At 42.7% G+C, this 21,421-nt stretch overlaps 1 protein-coding gene across 1 annotated transcript in view; it reads left to right on the forward strand.

Annotated features, from left to right (window-relative positions):
• Nucleotides 1-471: 471 nt before the first annotated feature.
• PHYHIPL (phytanoyl-CoA 2-hydroxylase interacting protein like) overlaps nucleotides 472-21,421 on the forward strand; it is a 134,017-nt gene continuing 113,067 nt past the window's right edge. The window contains exon 1 of the mRNA XM_050898979.1: nucleotides 472-595. Coding sequence (XP_050754936.1) covers nucleotides 556-595 — 40 coding nt within the window. The 5' untranslated portion in view covers nucleotides 472-555. The remainder of the gene's footprint in view (nucleotides 596-21,421) is intronic.

Here is a 21,421-nt window from a genome sequence, read left to right on the forward strand (position 1 = left end):
CTGCCCCAAATCCCTCCTTGGCCTGTCTGAGCTCCCTCTCCCCAGGGTGGGTTTGGGAGCAGCCCCGGCCAGCTCTGACATGGAAGATGCTGCCACTGGTCACGGTGTTGCCTTCAACTAAAGAGAGACAGCACCTGCGGCTGCCTCTCCCCCTCACCTCAGCACCTGCAGGCCAGGGAGCCAAGGCTGGTTGTGCTGGTTTAATACACAAAGGTAAGGATGTCTCAGCTGTGGGGAGCCATTTTGGAGTGATGGTTTTGGTGCACAATGAGGTGCACCTGGGGGGGCTACTGGTGAGCCACCCCAGGTGCAGGTGGGGACATTGTTGGTGAAGAGCTGCCCCTGGGTCCAGGTGGGGGCCATTGCTGTGATGAGCTGCCCCCAGAGCCCTTCCTTCCCTGGGGGGCTGGCCAGATCAGGGTAGGATGGGGCTCTTCAGTACTGTGGTTTGGTGGTGTGAGTAGTGTGTGAAGTGGATGTCTTCACTGTCACAAGCTCCTGCCTGAGTTACCCTGAAATGAGGAACACTAGCCTTGGTGAGCAGAGAGAGGTGAGATGAGGCAGGAGGAGCGGTGCACCGGGAGCACCCACAAAGGTAAGTCCTCTCTTAAAATCCCGCAGAAGAAACAAGTTGATTGTAAAGCTGCCTGTGGTACAGTCGCAACCAGGCAGCGTGTTCCCTGTCCGTTGTATGCATGATGGGGTGCTTCATAGCAGGGGCTTGGGTCTGCTGTCCCTGTAGGTGATATGTTGTCTGTGTGTTGGGTCGTCCTAAAAGCCTTTAGTGTCTGGCTGTATGGCTGAGTATCAATGCCTGTATTTGGACCACGGAAGGATTGTAGAGGATGCTTTAGTCTCTAAATGCTTGTTTTGTCTTGTTTTAAAATGCTTCTTTGTAGCCAGGCATATTTTGAATTGCATATTTAGCCTCATCCAGGGCTTGGCTTGTCAGGTGTGGGTGTAAATACTTACATTAAATCAAATAGTAGCACCCTGAGGAGGGTCCCCTCCACTGCTGCATGCTCAGTCTCCAGCTCTGGGTGCTGTGTGGGCAGAGACAGTGTGTTTCCATGTATGATACTGCACGGTTTTAAATCGCATTCCAGTGTGATAAGTTGTGTGATGAATTTAGGGCTTGGCTTTGGGAGAGAATCGTGTGTTATTCACACAGGTCAAAAGTCATCCAAATCACAGTTTAAAAAAAATGTTTCTGTAATAAACAGGTTTGTGGTAGACTGTTGAATATATTTAGTTATTTAATATCCATACAAATTGGACCTTGCATCTTTATTCCTTAATCTGTGCTGATTTGTTACGTTTGTGTGAATAAAGACCAGTCAAAAAGCAGTCGTGATTCAAATTAACAGTATTTTTAAACATCTGATAAAGGAATTGCTTTCTATTTAAAGTCACCAATATTTTTGTGAGGCATGGGAGTAAAGGCAATAGCAGATGGCAAAAACTTCCAGCAACAGGCAGTGTGACATCTAGGCAGAGCTTTCCCAACACCCCTGCTGTGGCAGCAGATGGAGAGATTGGCAAGCAGGGAGGACGCTACTTTTATAGTGTGCAGTGCTTTCAAAGATGGGCTTTGCCGGGTGAGCCGGGGTTGGCAGAGTTGAGCGTGCTGAGGCAGCCAGGGCTGAGGGAAGAGTAATAAATGCTAAGAAAGAGGATGCTAAAGGCACCACAAAAATGTAGCAAAACTGCTAATGGTGTTTTGAGGTTTTTCTTGCTTTTGACCTTTTATGACTTTTTCCAAGGCAAAATATCAGAATTGCGGCTTTCCATCAACCTGTGCGTGTGCATGCACACACAGGCAGAAAAAGGCATTTCAGCATTTTGTAAACCTCTGAAAAACATTCAGAAACTTTAAAACCTTTCTGTTGTTTCTGGGACAAATCAAACTTAAATATCTGAGCACATCATTAAGATAATTGCTGTCATCTGCACTTGCTATCAGAAGTGTTTAAAATAATGTCTAATTGTGCTAGAAAATGAACCTACCTTTCTTCTGCTACAACTTTGAATTTTCAGAGCTGGTAGAAAATGAATTTTATGAAAGCTTCTAGGTTAGTTCTTATCTTACATCATGCATTATCTACCGCATTGTGTTTTCTTGCAACCTATTTTCACTCAACCCCTCCAAAATGATAAAACTTTACTATCTCTTTATAAGCAATCTCTGTAGAACTGATATTTGGAACTGCAGTTCTAGTGGTCAGATTAGGATGTGAAAATCTTCCCTTTTGGGGCTTGTGTTGACTAGGTTATTATTTTTAGGGGCTTTAAAATGATATCCTGATCTAGTTGAAGATGTCCCTGCTTGTTCCAGTGGAGTTGGATTAGATGATCTTTAAAGGTCCCTTTCAACCCAAACCATTCTATGATATCCTTAACAATGAAGAAGCACAATTAAAAGACTCCCAAATAAATTAGTTTAAAAATTGAGAGTTTTTAAAGAGTTGTTGATTGATTGTATTGCTGAATAATGAATATGTTTAAAGGGAAACCATTTACAGCATTTTCTTCTCTGCTTCTCAGGCTTTGCTATCAGCTTGTGGAAATAAAAAGCGTTTCTTTAGGTTGCTATGGGGCTGGCATGTCAGACATGAATCTCCTAATGCAGCTGTAGAGAAGTGTGCTGGGACTTCACAGTTGCTCTGGTTTGGTGCAATGAGAAGTGCACATTCACTGTGCTGATAGACTGGTATATGGGAGGTTAAAGAGTTTCTGGTGTCAAAGAGGAGCACAAGGACAGTTGGAGCTCAAATTTAGGTCAGAAGCAATAAAAGAAACCTCCCTGTGAGTGTCATTGATTAATCATTAAAGTGAAAGATTTTTCTTCCTTTGCATGTAAAGCCACAGTAAGTTAAAATTGTACTGTGGGTTGTTAGCACAATACGCTTATATCTAGCTGAAGCTTTGTCTGAAGACAGTGACCTGTGAATTGTATTTTAAAATCTGCCACTGAGCTTTGAGGTGCCCAGAGGCACTGTCTGGACTCATCAGGAATCGTGAAGCAGCTGCATTTCATAAGAGTCTGGAAACTCGCCGGGTAATAGCCTCACAAAACAACATCGTTCTGGCTGAAATGATAAACTTCATTAGGTCAATCTAGCTACACATACTAAAGAATTTAAAACATACTTTTACAAGATTACATGAAAACATCACATGCTTACAGGCCTTGTAACTAGTGAAGTCTGAGGAAAATTACCTAGTGCTTATTAAACTTTCTTCCGTCCTCTGAATTCTGTAGTCAACAACACTGACGTACATTTTCATAGTTTAGACATTTCAATACTAAATAACTTCGTATTTTATACGATTTGTGGAATTGCAGTAACTTCTGCTTCATTTTTTTTATTTGAGCACATGATTTATGTAACTTCAGGAAGGCAGATAGAAGACTTGAGATGAGGTTAGAGAGCCAATGCTTAATGTTTTATTTCTGTGAATGTTGTATTGTATTCTAAATAACTTTAGGTTTAGGGAAGCTATTTTTTTGAGAAGTCACAAGGAGTTGGTTGTGATGGTGCTCCTCTGAGTATATTTATCCCTACTATTTTCAGTGGTTAACATTGAATCAGTTGTAGTACTGGAAATGGGACATTTAGCACATCTCCTGTTGTTTGCACAAAAGCTTAAGAGGTTTTTTTTTTTGTTTAAACCGCAGAAAGGTATTTTTTGAATGCATCTGTGAATGTGGGATTTTAATGCAGGTTTCTACAACATGCTACTTTTTGACTTGTTTTAAATTGGAAGATTAGCTGATCGTTCATCTTTAGAGGTCCTGAAGTTGCAGAGAGGAAGATCTTCCTGGTAATAAATGAAACATATTTGTGCTCCCCAAGCAATGGAAAGAGGAGAGGCAAAACTTTTATAACAGCAGTGTGCCACACAAATACTTCAGCTGTATGTACTAAAAAAAGCAACTTTGTAAAGCCCTGCTTGGTCAAAGCAGACAATGGCATACCTGGGAACGGCTGCGCTGGGGTAGGTCAAGGTCCATCTGGTCCAGGACTGTGCTGCCAAGAGCCATGAATATCCCCTAGGATTTCCTCTTGGGCTCCAGCAGATTACTCAGAGGCTTCCACACAACAGGATCAGCTTTCATTTTGATAGTTATGTTGAGAACATGGAAAAAAGATCCACCATTTAATTTTCTAAATGTCTCTTTTCTTTTTTTTTTTTTTTTTTTTTTTTTTCCTTTCTTCCCCTGAGTGCGTGTGAGGAGAACACAGTCTGGGTGCCTGCCTGGGGCTGCCCGACCCTTTCTAGGGTGTCCATCCCTCTCTGCCTGCTTTGCAGGTAGGGGCAAATTTCCATAGCTGCCACAACCTTAACGTAGCTTCTTCAAACTCGTGACTTCTTGCGGCTTTTGGTTTTGGGGTTTGTGGTTGTGTTTTTGGTTTGTTTTTTGGTTTGGGGTTGGGGGGGGGGGGGGGGGCGGTGTTCATGTTTAAAAATGTTAGCCTCATTTCTTGATCTACCCTAGTATTGTCTGAGTAAAATATATGGATGAATGTGGTATGTGGGGGAGGGAAAGTTATCCACATGTTCCTATGTTGTCCACACAGTAAAAAAGAGGTGAAACAAACTCTTCAGTGGTTCAGGCCACACTCATCCCTTGATGATACAGGTTGCAACACTCTCCCCATGAGTGATGCTCTTATGGTACAATGCTGGGAAAATGATGTTCTTTTTTTTTTAGAAGAAAAATGTTGTTTTTGTTATTAAACCCTACAAGTTTCCTTTCAAATTCTCCAAGAAATCTCCAGAGCTTCCCCTTCCCAACCAATGCTGCCCTTGATTTGCTGTTGACCCCTGTGGGATGAAGTCATTAGGAGAAAGTTCTTGTTTTCCTGTATCTGTTTTCCTACATAGCCTTGTTGCTTTATTAATTTCACCAGAGTAGGCATGTGTTTTAAGTCTGATGACTTCTATTACGTTAGGAAATCCTCCCACAGCACAGACCTTTCTAAACATTGTTTGTTGACTTACGGGAACAAGATCATTCCTGTTGCTCTGTGCTGGCCTTTGGAAACGGGCTGACGTTTGTGTGTGGCAGCCACATGCTCTGGGAGACGGGGACAGCTCAGTCCCCTTCCTGTTTGCAGAGTCAAACGAACAACAACAACAAAATAACAATGCTGTTGTCCGAGACAGGCCTTTCTCTGTTAAAATGCATGGCAAGACAGCTTTGAAGATGCATCACTTCTATTAAAAAGAGGTGTTTGCAGCCAGGAGGCTCCTCAGAGCCTCCCATGCAAGTGTTTAGGGGGTAGGTGGTATGTCTGTATCTGTCAGCCTGCCTGAAAGAATCAGGGCAGGAGCATCTGATTGAAAAACAAACAGGCACAGACTTCCTCTCATCCTAATCCCCATCCACCAAAAAAGAAGCAAAAAACTGGGGGCGGGGGGGGGGGGAGGTATTTGGCATCTCCCCGAAGAATGTAATAATCCCAAATGCGGTGTGAGAGACTTCACAATCACACACTGGCAGTTGCTGCCAGTTTCCCTCCCACGCATGCTCAGTCTCAGAGGTATGGTGAGTCTGGATGCTGGACAGTTAATCAACTGCTGGAAAATTAACATTTTGGAGACTGTTCTTCTGTTGCGAGGTGCTTGCTGTTTAATAAAATGCAGCACGCTGCCACGTATTGCATACTTACACGACCCTGCTAGCTGCCTGCTCTGTTGGCTTTTGTTTTTGGCTGGGGTTTAGCATTTCTCGGTGTTGAATTTCTCTCTTCTGTTGCCATTGCCGAGGGGAGGATGGGCTGCGCCGTGCTGCGGAAGGCAGCTGAAGTCCAGCCCCAACTGCCCTGCGTTTTCTCCACAGCTGCATGCCCTCCAGAGAGCAGCATCCCATTGTCCCTGGGTACCTGCGTGCAACTGGGAGAAACTCACAATGCAGAAATTGCATTTTGAACAGTCCTTGTGAGACCATTGTGGGGAGAGGATGATGAAGGGGAGGTGAAGGGCCATCTGTGAAGGGGTGCACAGGTGTTTCTTATGGTGATTTCTGTGCAAATGAGAGGCTGCAAAGCTTTTTGCTAACAGTGGCTATAAGCCTGCAGGTGTGGAGCCAAAATGCTCTCCCATGGCAGACGACGACTCCCTTCAGGACAAGGATCCTTGCGCAGTGTGGGGAGGCTTTCCAAAAAGAGCCTGACAGCAGTGGTGGGGTTGTTCCCATGAGGGCAGAGCTGTGGGACAAACACAGGCCAACCATGGAGAAGAGAGGAGAGGAGGTCTGCATACAAATCCAGCACCTTAGGTTGTCCACACCTGACAGCAGTCAGGACCCTGGCATGTAAAAACCAACCCATCCCTAAAAAAAACTTGAAGTCATTCTTTTGCTATGATGAAATACATGAAAAATATTTGCTATGAAAAATAACTCCATTGAGATGCACGTGAAGTGTTTTGCCATTTACTGCCTAGAGTTTGGGTAACAGTCGTGCTTCCAGTGCGGGTGATTGAGGGAGTGGTGTGTAAGTGATGTATGTAAATTCCACGTCAGCCGTATATGCCTTTGGGACGTCTTGTTGCCCAACGTGGCCTGACGCACGGCGCCCGTGCTCTGGCCCAGCTCATGTGTTTTGCTCTGGAAGGGCTCAGTTTGCTCCATCCCTCTGACCAATAAATGTGTACAACTGCTGTAACTTTTTTGCTTGAGCTTTAGCTTTGGTTCACTTTTAAATAAATGTATGGAATGTGATAAAGAATAGAACAACGCATGTCCTGTGATATAATATCCAAAAGAGACTGCAAACAATACACTCTGACTCTTAAGGAGGACTTTTCACGTTGGCTTTGCTCAGACAGAAATCTCCATTACTTTACCATTTTCTAAGTTATTTAAATACTCTATTTTACAGCTCCGTGACATTTGAAAAATGTAACAGTAATCTTGTTTGCTCATTTGCAGTTTCTTACAGGGATTGGCAGCCCTGCCAGCCTTCCTTCTCTCAGGCACTGATCTCTGTCTTGGTAAAGCACCCACAAATTCAGCATCGGAAATGTAATGGACTGAAGTTGCTCTTGTGAAAGGCTTTCTTTTTTTTTTTTTTTCTTAGTATATGGAGTGATTTTAGGAACATAAGGAAAAAATATTCACATAGCATATAATTTCATTGACCTTCACCTTCAGAATGGTCCTTTTTGTGCACACTGGGGGAATGGCTGGAGAAGCTCTCGCCAGCCCAAAAAACTGGTTGATGTCAAGCAGTTGGGACGGCGCAGGCGGCGCATTGTGCTCTGGGGTTGTGCTCACAGACCAGAAAAGGAAGCCGCAGCTCAGAAAACAGCAGAGGCATGTGGCTGGAAGAGGTATGTGATTTTAGTCTTGTCCAGAAACAACTGAGGTAAGGTTTTTAGAGGGATAATTTTGCAAAAGGAAATCGCTCTCCTCCCACCCGTTGCACGCAGGCAGGCAGATGCAGGGAGGGGTGGCCAGACAGAGGTGGGGGGGGATATTTTGTACTGACACGGTAACAGAGTTGTCTGGAGAGCAGCAGAGACTTTGTCACTGTTTCAAAATAAACAAATTACTTCGGACACAGGAGAAAATACAGCAGCTCCTCAAGAAGATGTTGACCACTGCCGTGACCAGAGCTGCGCGCTCTCACCACAGGAAGAGCAAAGCTTTACCCCATCTTTAGATGAGGGCTGTGAAGAGAAACTCTGTTTTCTGGCATTGGTTTGCTGGCCAGGCAAGAGAGGAGCCTCCAGGGTCTGAGCTACTGCCCATCTGGGTCTGTTCAGCCCCCGGGGGCCACTTGCCTTTCCAGACAAAAGCATCATGATGCCTCTGAGTAAGGACAGCACGTGACCTCTCACTCCTATGCTCTAGAAGAAAAATCACTATGAAGTCACTATGGTTATTTCCACTGTTAAAGAACAAATGGAAAATATCAGCATGGGAAAAATTTTAATTATTAGGGTGTTAACCTTTCCTCGCCAATGAAACCGGTCCCACCATGTGTCAGCTCTTGTTAGGGAGCCAAAATACAGTCCCAATTCAATTTAAGCTCTAATGCTTTGTTTTATTAGGTACTTCTATATCTTAATATTTGTCTTAGGTGCCTCTCTAAAGTCCTGTCAGTAAAGTAGACATTATTGCAGGCAGCTGAGAGGCGCAGGATCTTGAGCGTGTTCCCATAAGCTCAGCAGGGCTGCTCCTGCCTTGGGAAAATGCTCCGTCGTGCTCCTCCTCGGCTGTGCTGGTCTGTGACGGCTTCCCTGGTGGTGGGTGCTGAGAAGATTTGTCGATGTTTGGCCTTTCTCAAAGCAAGGCTTCTTGCTGAGCCAGCCTGCTGCTCTGCTTATTGCAAAAATGTAAATTTTGCACTGTGCCTCTCCTGTGCTCAAGCTCTCCTCTCCGCCCCTATTGTCCAGCAGACCGAGACTGGCCAGGGTCTGTTAGACTATTGATTTTATTTTTTTTTAATTGTTTTTCCATCTCAAGGCTGCAGGCACAGCTTTGCTTGGCATTGATTTCTGACAGCATCACAAAGGGTGCGTGAGGTGTTGTGTTTGCAGGGCCAGCCTGTCAGTGGGGGAGAGCTGAGCCCCCATACTACAGAGCTGCACATCTGCGTCCCCCCAGTGCCAAAGGGGAAAGCACAGGGGGAGAGGGGAAGGGCAGCACCTGTTGAGTGGCTGATAAAAACACGCACCTGGGTTTATCAGTGAGGGTGTCTTGGCCTCTGACTGCAGAAACTTGGAGTTTTCAGAATCTGAGGAAACCTACACCATTTCTCAGTCTGCTCCAAGAAGAATACTCTGCTGCTCCAGTACGCAATAGGGGCTGGGTTTGTTCAGCACCTAAATAAAGACAAAGCAGAAGTGAATTGTTCGGCACATTATAAAGCATATCATTTCCAAAGAATTTGACCCCAAATTGTCTGGATCATGCAAGGGTCTGTTCCCCTTTGACCATTATATCCCATCTATCTAAAACTGCAATCACACTTCTAGTATTTGTCTGCCTGAATAACTTCTAATGGGCCTAGGACTTGTGTAGCTAGGACTGATGCTCAGACTGCAGTGCTGTGTGCTCCTGCTCTCCACATTTGAGTCAGAGATAACTACAGCTTTGCAAAGTATTTGACCTAAATCTGGACATGAAATTTAGCATTTCAGAGTTTTTTTGCAGCCTATCGGGATACATAGAACACAACATTGATGCAGGAGTTTAACTGACTTGGAGTTGAGAAAATCTGGGAGTTCAGTCCTGTGAGCTCTCTGAAATGTTTTCAGCTCTGGTTGCATCTCAGGGCTGTAAATGGAAGTTGTGACTCGCGGATAGCGCAGCAGCAAGGGCTATAACCTGCAAGCTTTTTAGCTTACAGCAAGTAACAGAGGTGCAGGCAAGAGCTTGCCAGTAGCTTTTGTGTCCCCAGCAAATACAAAGTTTTGGTCCTAGGATGATGTTGTGGTAAAGCTAAGGTCAAAAAGAAAAGACTTTTCCTGCTGCTCTCCTCTCCTCCTTTCCTTATGCCCTTCCGTGTGCTGCTGTAGCTGGTATTTTGCAGAAGTGCAAGGCACAGTTTTTGTTACAGGACCTGGGTGCTTTGTTAAGGCACAGAGGCTGCCAGGGACCACATGGCTGCTGTTTGCCTGGGAGCTGGGCAAATCCTCAGTGCTCTTTAAATCCTGTGGTGCAATGGGTCCCCTTCCAGCATTTACAGCTTGAAGAAAGATTAAAAACCGGGACCAATTCAAGCATTTATTCAAGTCCTTCCACCAAAGTCAAATGTGTGCTTCCTTCATTCTTACATCCCTTTTGCAACAATTCAGGGTCCCCATACAATAAAAGGCAAATTAGTTCACCAAGTCCCAGGGAACACCCATATATATATATATATATATATATATAAAAAAACCCACCTCGTTACTTTTAATATATCTCATACGCCACTTACACCACTGTTTTCCCCACCTTCCTGGTAGCCTTCTTACAAGGCAAATTTGCCTGAAAATAAATGAGACAAACTGTGACTCATGTCTGTAAGGATGGGGTTTTTTTCCTGTAAAGCAGGGGAAAAAAAAAAAAAGGTCTGTTCTCAGTTCCTCTGCTTAGGTGTAAAACTTGCCAGACGCCTTTCAAACCATGTAGGTGCTTAATTCTCAGGACAAAGTGGGATTTGTCTCCACAGTAATGAACTCCCTTTTTTTAGAAGATGTTGGTGCTATAAGATAAGAAGGTTTTCTCATCCACGTGAGCATTTCCATTGCTTTATCATCCTTACTGTAAAGTAACCTAAGAGGCAACAGAATGAAATTTAATGTAATAAATTGATGCTACCAAATGTTAAGCTACCAAAAGTCTTTATATTTTAAAAAACCCAAAAACTGAAACAAACCACCTCCAGTAAATCTAAGAGCGGCTTGAATTTTTTTTCGTCACTTCAGCTCAGTCTGAGCTTCCCTGTGTCCGTTCCCAAAACAGTTTGGTCAGTGCATGTTTGGAGAATGACCACTTGACTAAACCATTGATATGAAATTTCAGCAACCCTGTATGTTACTGCTGTTTACAGAATGATTTTGAACTAATAGACACTGCGGAACCATGACTGGTGGTTTTTGTGTGGGTTGTTTTTTTTTTTTTTTTAATGGAGACTTTTCAAATTAGTATGCATGCAAACTTATATATTGTTTTGAAATTAAAATGAAACAAAACCTGGAAACTGGGGCACATAGAAGCTTTTCTCTGCTTAAAATCTCTACCAAGTGTCTCTTCACTGGTTTTCTGTCCTCATACAAGCTGGGAATGGGCTCTTACTAGGCAGATTTTTGCCTGAGGAGCAATATCATAAAAATGTTTGCATTCACCTTTCAATCTGAGTCACTTAGATAAATAGCAGCTTGATTAACTGCGACTACTTGTTCCTTGCACAACCATTTTAAAGACACTAGGGACTGTAAAGACACAGCAAGTTCTGAAAGGGTTTTTTGACCTATAGAGTAGGAATGCGAGGAACTAAAATCTGGTCACGCAGACCTCAGTGGTGCATTTTGTTGGAGTTGCACTTGCTGCAGATGCACCTGTGCTTTCCGCCCTAGCACTGAGCAGCAGCAGCACCTCCTGAGCAGACAGGCATTTACTAGCAATTCAACTTACTTGCTTATAAAGCAAACATGCTTTGGAGGACCTGCATCCAATGCGGTATCACTGTAATAGTATCACTGGGCGTGAGTCAGTGTAAGCCATGATGCAGGACTGAGTGCTGGGGGCACCTCTCAACCCGTTGCTGAGAGCAACGGTGGTTGTGTTTGTGAAACCTCAGAGTAACTCTGAAGTTTGAGATCTCATCTTGCTTGAGGCTTGTGAATTGTGTACTGCAGTAGTGTGTTAATCTTACAGCTTCTAAAAACATTTACTGTTAACAATGAAAACATGTTGGTCTTTGAGGGAAACTTGCTGCACTTCCAGAAATTATGTCAAGGATGGAACAAATTCCCATGTTATCAGCCAGGACAGTTTTATTGTCATTCATAATATAGCTGAGAGTACAAAATGCTGTGTTTCATCAGGACTTTGGTATAAGTTTCTATAGTGCATTTTCCTTCCTCTGAAATACTCTGCATAATTGAAATTGCACAAGTCCTTTTTGTAAAAAGGAAAGAAAACAACTCTGCAAATAAAAACTAAATGTGAATATTGTACAAACTCTTTTTCACACACAAAAATGTTTCTGGTCCATTTGGTTTTTATCCAGTTTTCCCCATATGTTGGGAAGCTTTCATGGACCTGACGCCACATTCCTGCATGCACTAGGAAGAAATGATATCCCTAGGATAAGGAATAAGCTATTTACAGATGTCTTAATAGCAGTTGTTTCTCTGTTCTGATGAAAGCCCATTAGAGGTATGTTTAAAAAAAGAAAAAATTTTGAACACTTTAAAGTGTTCTGGTTTACATGCAGTATTTAAAGCCTTAGAGAAAGAAGTGAGTTGAGTTAAATTAATCTTGTAATCAAAGCCAAGCTTGCCAAAGTACAATTCCCTCAGTGGAGGGAGTTGATGGCCACAGCCTTGGTGGCTGCCATGTCCCTGGTGGAGGGGGCCAGCGAGGCTGTGGCTGCCCAGAGGAGATGCTTTGCCTTCCTCTTTGCTGGCTGGGGCTATTGGGGAAAACCCTCCCAGGAGGGTGAACTTGGCTTTTGTGATTGTCCCCTCAGGCAGCTGCGGGATCTGGGCAGTTTTGTAGCCCAGTTTCTTCAACTGCAAAGTGAAAAATCCCTATTATAACACTTGCACAGAGCAGAGGTGCTGCCCTTTACAGAAAGGCCCTTTCCCTGAAATAAGGAAACTAGCCCAACGTCCTCTGTGGCTTTGGACTCTGTGGGTACGGCACAGCACTGGTCTGTTTGGGAGACGGAGGGCTGCAGTGGTCCAGAGTGATAGTTTCCAGCCAAGGATTCATCCGGGTGAGGAAAAGTCCTGTAGGTGACTGGATGAGGTCTGGGGAAGGGGAGAGGGCGTTTGCCATGTGTGTTTCTGTGCTGAAGGTGCTGCAGATTCTTATCGCGCTGCTGATGCGCTGTGAATCGGGTGTCAAAGGCGTTGGGGCATAGGTCAAGAACACAAAACCCGTCGTTGAGAGCAGAATTGTGTGACTTCCCTTACTCAGGAAAAATCTTTCTGTTAAATGCATGTTAAGCTCCTAAAGCTCAAATGGAGTATAAGCCAGCACAAGCCTTTCTCATAACCATAGAAAATATATTTTAAAGTTAGGGGGAAAAACATAGCATTCATTTCCCATTTATCCGTTTCTGTATTTCCCCATTTTCTTAGAGCTAGAAAGTAAAGTCCCCAAATGACAAAAATAATTTTTTCCCCCTCGTGTTTCTGCTGTGAGCACAAAACAGAAGTTCTGCGACTCTGATAGGAAGCCTGTTCTCATGGACTTGCCAATCCGTATCCAGCTCAGGCACTGACTCGGCTTTAGTTCAGCAATAAAGCAGTCTCCAGATGTTTGGGGCTGGTACTAATAGCTGAGTTCACCCATTTATTCTCCAATTGTATGCCTTTTGGGCTGCAGAGTGTTCTTTGACAGACAGCTGAATATTGGCAACCTGACTGCTGACTGTGAGGTCAATGACAGCCGCACAGGCTCAAACTCATAAATCCATTTTTCAGAGATATGCATGCATGTAGTAGAGAAGTGTTAGACCTTGGATACACAAATCAGTACAATTCAGCAACGTTAGCTGGTGACCTTGGATACACAAATCATTAAAACAAGGCAACAGTAGCTGCCCAGTTTCTGAGTTACAGCATCACCCTGTGCACTGGGATGTAATTTGCTCTCTGCTGTCACATCCAGATTGTCTTTGCTGTCACTATTTTTGAAGATTGACAGAGTACCAGTTAGATTCCCTGTTTCCCAGACACATTAGTGTAGGCAATGTCCCACACAAACCTTGCTTCATTAGCTCTACCATCGCAAGGTGTCTCTGTTATTTTCTGCAGCTCCTTGGGTATTTAGCGCCGCCTCTACTTGAAAACAGAAGATTCTCCCAACTTGGCTTTTCAGGTCCCTTATGCTGAGTCAGAAGGACCTAACCTTGCTCTGTCAAAGCTCTGGTAGATGCTAGGAAGACTCTGGTTTACGATTACACTTTTTTCTGAAGCTCTGTGGCCTGCTTTGTATCAATTTAACTGCATTTCAGAGCAAGCCAACTTAATTAATGGCTTCCCTCAGGGTATCAAACAGCAGTATATCAAATTTCTTACTGAAATCCATAAACATTAAATTGTCTCCAGTTCATTTCTTTAGTCTTTAACTTTTCAGTGTCTTTTAAAAAAAAATACAATCAAGCTTGTTTGGCAATATTTTCCTTAAGTGAACATATGTTGTTTGATCGTCAAGACATGAGTCACCTTGACCTTGTTTTCAATTAGCATTTCATGCTCAGTAATGAAGAAGATGCCACATCATCTGTTGAAAATCCACTTTTCGTGTGAGACTTTGGAAATTTTAATTCCAAATTGCCAAATAGCCAGTTTTCTCCTTCCTTACAGACAGCCCTCTGTCAAGGAGCCTACTAAGCAGGGAAGAGTTACCCTTAGACTCCTTAAAAATAATGATTTACTGCTGAAAAATATTCTGCTCTGATTTTCCTCTCTGCTGTTGCCATGCCAGCAGTTTCCTAGATCAGGGAGGCTTCATCTATTTTTTTTTTTTTTTTTTTTTTTTAACCTCACAGTTATGAAAACATCTAAGGGTTTGATTGTGTTTCCATTTCCATCTGTGAAAATTGTGCTGCTGAGGTGGAGGGGAGATCTGCTCAGGAGTGCGGTGGAGGGGAGAGATAAGGGCTGGGTGTACGTTGATGGCTGTACCGTCATGCCAAGGGTGCTCTCAAAGAGGAACTTGGGATGTGACTGACTGCAAAGTCGAGGCTAAGAAGTAAAGGGGGATACCTAGTTGAAAATGTAGCACTAGGATGCAGAGTTTAGGTTTCTTAGGAAGTGGGACTGCTTTTGGAGTAAGTGTACACAAGAAAGATGGGCTTCACCTGAGCCAGGCCTGGTTGGTTATGGTTATTCTGGTGGCATTATACATCACCAAGGCTTATATGCATATTTTTTTTTTTTCAAACTGGAAAAGCCATTGTGCATGGAAGACTGCACAAATCTGGGTGACACATCACAAGCAGATGAAATAATGAAAATCCTGTAATTCAGGAATAAAAATGATAGATTATAATAAAATTTGTGAAGGAATAACAAAGAATATTACAAGTAAATAACCCCTGATAATGACAGCACATAAAACCAGACAAGAAACAAATGTAGATGCATCTTATACACAAATGCTGCTGATCTAAACAAAAAAAACAACTACAGTGCATGAAAAGAAATGCCTAGTTTAAATCAGAATATATATATAAAAGATATGTCAAAAGCTTGGTAGAAGAAGTGGAATGCTGTAATAAAAAGAAACAAATCATACAGGCATGACAGCTCCCACCATGAGAAGTCATACTTACCAAGCTATCAGTTTTTTAAGGTGTTGTCAAGAACAAAACAACCTACTTCATATAGTGCCTTTGGATGTGTAGAAAAGTTATTATAAGTGCTTCAGCACATATTCCTATAATACTAAGCTGTTGTAGGATAAGAAGGATGTCTATTTTTTTTAAAACATATTAATAAATGCAAATAGATGAAGCGGAAAAACGGGAGGAACAAATGGCCAGTCTTCACATGGGAAGATCATCTCCATTGAGAATCCAGAGCAATCCACTGTTCAATGAACTCCTAGCTATGTGGGAAAAGAGGTGACTAGTAAGTGACAAAGTTTGTTGAAGATGTGAAATCATTTGGGATGGTTCAAGCAGATGTTACTTGGGATTATTCAGGGTAGTGGGAACATGGTTCTTACAATTCTGAGCAGCTAGATGAGAAAAGGGCGGGGACTTTGTATTGATAGAAACTAGATTTTAAGTTCAATAGCAGTAGGAAACAGCTCCAGTGGTGCTAACCCACGGCTGGGCTCCAAATGAGCTGGGATAGGCTCCAAATGAGCTATTGCCTTTTTAGGAAAGAGTTGGTAAGGTCGTTATGGAAACTTGTCTGAAAATGTCTGCTCAGTGCCACTAATGAGTATATCTAATGAAGTTTTCCTCCCTGACAACCAACAGGTAGGGTTTTCCTTAAGAGATGCCTTTTGTTTCAAGTAAAGGATCCTCCTATTGCTATTATGTTGAGTAAATGAAGTATATTATCCATCCCTTCCACTTCCCAATTTAATCCTCTGGCATTTGGGAGTGTGTGTGTGCATTCCTATTTTAAAACATTCTGTCTTGTTTTGGGTCCAGCCTAGTTTCTAGTGTAAAGGTTTTGCTCTGAATTTTCTCAAAAGTTTTCTGTATTTTCTTTTAATCAGCTTGTATAGAGTTTTCTTAGTGTTAGAAACCTTTGCTTCCTCTACATCAGGGATTTACTTAATTCAATGGAGATCTAGTACTGATTCGGATTTTATACAGTTGAGGTGATCTGGAGTTTGCAAACTTTGTGGTATTCGTAGATTTTCTTGAAAGAATTTTTCTTTTTGTTTTATAGGCACTAGTTATCTATAGTAGATATTTACAGCTGCTTCTGTTTGCTCAGTTTTCTTCTGATATTAATAGGCTTGGATGCAGTTTGAGAATTATACAGGAAACAGTTATTTAATAGGAACGGTAAATCGATTTCATAAAAGTTTGATTTCTGAAGAATTAGGTCTTTATGAGCTTTCATTCAGAGGTTGACTGCATAGTGTTTAAAATGAACTTCTCTTAAATAATCAAAAAGGAACCTTCTGGTATAAAAACCTCTTGAAATCTCCCTTGTGACTTTCACCATTTATTTAATTTTTTTAAAAAATACATTTTAGTTTTTGCAGTATTATGATATGGACATGAATATTTAAATTGTGTTTGGATTGCTGACCAGAGCAGAAGCTATTGCACAAGAGTCTCTTGCATTCAACAAACTGAGAATTGTATAGGAAAATAATCAAAACATGGTAAATCTCCATCTTCCTTTTCTGGATCATTACACACAGAGTGAAATTCACTCCCCCTTCATTCAAGCTCACTTTTGCTAACCCAAACTGCTGGGCGGGTGAAATTTATCTCCTCAAGGAACTGCTTTTGGGATTTGTGCCCAAGAGCAGCCGACCAGGTGCCTGAGAAGTGGGGCCCACCACAGTGCAGAGAGCATGAGCGAGTCGATTGTTTGCTTTATGAAATTTAAGCAGCAAAATGAACTGTAAAACAGTTTTTCATGACTGAATGGTCTATCTGCATATAGAAGTATTCATATTCAAATGTATTTCATACAGAAATATTATACAAAATACAAGCTTTTCCTTCTTACTGCTGAGATACTCATTCAGCAGATTTGTTTCCTGCAAATTTGTTCACTTCGTTGACCACACAGATGCATTTGCTATTCTGTACTGAGCTGATCCACATTTTAAAAACCCTCAGAGGGTTTTTCACTGGAGTTGCTTTTCATTAATGTTTTGCTGATAACATATGCAGGAAGATGGAAAGAAATAAGTCATTTATTGTTTCATTTGAAGAAGTCACTTAGGATTAATAAGATTATTCTTTTTTTCATGGAAGTATAATAGCTGACCTTTTAAAAGAATGGGTTTATTGTTCTGACAAGATATTGAAGTCCATTTTTTAATGAAAATATTTTTTCTAAGCTTCACATTCTTAAATGAAAAATACAAATTATTTCATTGCTCATGGTTACTTATGCCACACCACTGAAATCATAAACAAGAATTTAATTGGAAGAAAGATTAGTGGCTTCTTCTCTGTTCTTCCCCCCAGCTGCTCCAAGTCTGGTACAACTATGAATGCAAGTTGTAAATAAGATATTTTAGAAATGAGTGTTTCTTGATTGCATTGGAGCTCAACCAAAGTTTCAAATCTAGAACACAAATACAGACTTATCACTATATGTTAATTGCTAATTATTTAGATCTAAGCTGAAGAATGGTTGCAACTGTCACAAATATTTTCTTTAATATCTTTTAAAATGAAGTTTCTTCCCAGAGTGTACAAATACTTCTGAGAATCACATTGGTTCAGTTGAATTATAGGCAGCTCCTCAGAAAGACACACTTAGTACTCTGCAGCAATTTATTTTCCTTTAATTAAGAAAGAAATATATTGTCCTATTTTATCATCCTCTGAAAATATCTCAGGAGTATCCTCCATTAAGTGAGAGCTAATCTGAGCTGACATCCACTTTCTTTTTTCCCTATCACTTAGATGGGAAGATTAATGTAATGCCTTGCTTTCAAGTAGGAATCAAGTCATAGGATCTTAAATAGAATCAAATAGGAGAATTTAGACTTTCATGCCATATAGTGCACCTTCCTCCATCTGGGATATGCCCAAATATTGCCCCCATTGCCTGCTGGCTCCAGAAAACACAGCAAGGACAGAAAAAGCCTTTCCCCGCACATTTGTTGCACAAACAACAGAGGCTCTTATAGGTGGTGGGTCTGTAACCCCATCGTGAAGACCTCTGTTTTGCCAAGCCCAGGGAGGGATGTGCTTCCCCACCTTGGCCTGTGTTTCTCACCTTCTTCCTCTCTGTGCTGTGTGCTTGCCAGCTCCTGAATTGTAGTTCACTAAGAGAAAGGAACAGCAGTTTCTGCAAGGAGATGATGGTTAGCAATAAAGTTGTTCCTTGGATAAAGCAGCTGGACACAAACAGAAATGGCTCTAGCATCAGGAAGCATCCCTCCACATTCTCCTAAAGCTTAAAACAAAGGAGAAGTGCCTTAGAAGAAAAATAAAATTGTGTATAACAAATCCCACCCTTGTCACGCTGCTTGTGGAGGCAGTGACAGCCCTGTTTCCCTCCCAGCTCTCTTTCTCTGTTCATGGCTTCAGGTTCTTGCACGGAGATTTTCAGTCCCACTGCAGTAGAGCTGTGGAGCTCCCTAGAGACTGAGAGCGCTCCCCTTTCTCTTCGACTTTGCCCCACCCAAACTTTGGTGACTTAATAGGAGCTATTTCTTATTTCCATTGGTGTAAATAAAGGGCTCAGCAACAAAAATGCTCATTTTAGCCTCCCAAAGAAAGGCTTATAATGAACCGCTATGTACTTTCTACTGCTGGACTCTATTGATCTGCAAGAAGAGCAAAGATGAGCCTGGGGCTGGGGGGAGAAACATCACAAGAAAATATTTTTATTTCCTGAATGCTCCCTCGCCCTGGTAGTGATATAACATTGATGCTCTGCTGTCCCTGTGGTCTGTGACTTTTGACTCCATGTTTTATAGTGCACAGAAGTCTTGCAAAGAGGGCACGTGGTCCCTCTTTGTGCCTGGAAAGTACCTAATGCATTTGAGGCAGTAGGCTATCAAGTAAGTAAGAGTTTATCTGTCTGGAGACCTGCCCAGCCCATCTCATTTCAGGCTCCTACTTAACCTATCTTTTGTTTGTTTAACCTACTCGGAGAGGAGACCAACCCCACCATTTCTCTGGCGCCACCCTTTCAAGTTGGCTGAACTCTGTATATTTTTTACTTACATGTGTGTATATAAGTATGTATTAGTTTTGGGTAAGCTAATGCAATTGTGAGAACTTTTCAGTTATTTTTTTTTTTATTGCCATTGGCAGAGTTTGAAACCATTTGAAATGCAGCCATGTTGGCTTGTGCTCTATAAGAAACAGGGGGAAGGAATCGGCATCTGCCAAATGGAAAAGGATAAAACTGGTGTAATGATATGTTGCAATCACGCTGCAAAACCTACCACAGTAAATTACTGCTGTAACAACCTCCTTCCTGTTGCGAAAGGCTCCAGCCCAGGCTTGCTTGTGTCTCTCTTCTTGACATTTCAGTTCTTGAGAGAAAGTTATCTCTGTGACCTTTAGCAGTGAGTGACTGCTCAGCTTCTTGGAGGACAAACTGAAAAGCAAAGATGGAGGCCAGGAGGGGCAGGTGCCTGATTTTGGGCTGGGTGATGCTGCCAGACATGAGCACCATCAGTCCGTGGCAGCTGACCCACAGTGCTGTGGGCAAGGCTTCATCTGGCGTGTTGGTCTTTGCTGTGTAGAGTCTTATTCCCCCTGTTTGCTTGTTGGTGGTTGGTATCGGTATTTGTAGGTCACCTGAAGTTTTCATGGCATCGCCTGCACAACCCAGCTGCTGGGATGCTCTCCCCTGTGCCTGCCGCAGCGGTTTGGCCAGGCTCGGTGGCCCAGGGGGAGTGTTGCCCTCTGAGGTGGCCTGTGGGAAATGAGCTGCAGCTCCTGCTTTCATCCATCCCAGATGCATCTCCTCTCCACAGACGTTGCGCTGTGTTTGGCACGCAGTCGTGTTTTGTTAACGCTGAATGAAGGAGTGAAAAGGGAGAGACACAGAAAACCAAATTACTGTCCTGGTTTCAGAGTGGTCCTCCTAAAGGGAGGGGAGAAGGTGACAACCTCAGTGTGGGAAAGTTTTCAGGCTGCTCTCTAAGTTGTTTATGTTCTGTGGAGAAAGTGGTTTGTGTCTCCTGAATCCAACTGCATGTTTGAGAAAGAATTAGTCATCTGTTTAGGGGAAGGAGGAAAGAAAGCCTCCTCTTTGAGGGGAAAGCAATGAGATCCTGGTGGTTTCAGAAGTGTAAGGCGATGGCCCTTTGACAGCACTTTCCAGAAAAACATCATACAAAACTTTATCTGACAGTTAGCACTAAAACAGGAAAACATTGGGAGGAACTCAGAGCTGCCTTGTACTTAAAACATGCAAATCACCTGGTGTGATCCAGGATCCAGGCTGTCAGACAAGTGACCAGGGGGGCATCTCTTCCCAGGGGTTTCACCTCCTGCTGGTAAGATGGATGATGAGTATTGAGGATGCTGGGAATTATAGAGACAAAATCTGGGAGTCCCTGAAAGCTGAGTGGAATGGAAACTCCTTTTTCTCAAGGCACTTTCCAGACTAGTGAACAATGGGGCTCCCAGCACCCTGCACTTGTGTGCGTACTTAGCTGGGTGCTCTTTCAGCTGGTCTTGGGCTTTCCACAGCTGAGCCTGCTGTGCTGGTTCCCCTGGATGTGAATGAACTCTTTCTAATTGCTCTTCTGCGGTGTTTATACAATTAAATTTCCCCCTTTTTTTTAAAAACATTGTTAGCTTCCTGTACTTGAAGTTCACCACCACATCCTTGCACTCCCTGAGTCCCCAGCCTCTGCTACTTCCAATAATAATAACATAACCTGAAAAGGCTTGTCTTGTCCTCTTTACAGCTACAGCAAAATGGATGTAGATTTAGCTGTGCTTTCCCCTCGGATATCTGGCAGCGCTCCCTTTCTCTCTCCAAGTCCTCCCTGTGAGGAATGAGCACAGCTGATCACAGGGATAAGGATCAGCTCAGGGGAGCCTGTGCTGGCCAGGGAAATTTTTTCCCTTTGATGCCCGTTGCTCCCCACCTCTGACGTCTCACGCGCATTTCACATTCTCCAAGCCTGGAGTCATCTGAAGTCACAGGCCAGAAGCAGCTTCTCTCCCCCAGCTGCATGGACCAGATCACCCCAAGGGGATTTTTCCCTTGTTAAAAGTCGGCAGCAAAATATTTTGCATGGCTTAAACTGAGGTATCAAACTACTTCCCAGCTATGGCTGGTTTGAACCAAAGGCTGTTATGAAGAAACGTTGTTACATTAATGTGAGTGGTCAAGAAAAGCCCCAAATAAAAACTCTGAATAGACAGGATCCAGTTGGCCAATTTCTTTCTTTCTCTTGTGAGTTTAACTAGACTTTCTCTCTTAAAATGAAATCTGATATTTATGGGAATATCTCATTCTCTATAAAGCTATGAATTATTTTTTTTCGTGAACAGACCAAACGCTACATATAAACTGCTTGGAACAGATAAGTTGCAATATGTTTAAAAGT

This window comes from Gymnogyps californianus, chromosome 6 (assembly GCF_018139145.2).
Source record: "Gymnogyps californianus isolate 813 chromosome 6, ASM1813914v2, whole genome shotgun sequence".
Taxonomy (NCBI): Eukaryota; Metazoa; Chordata; class Aves; order Accipitriformes; family Cathartidae; genus Gymnogyps; species Gymnogyps californianus.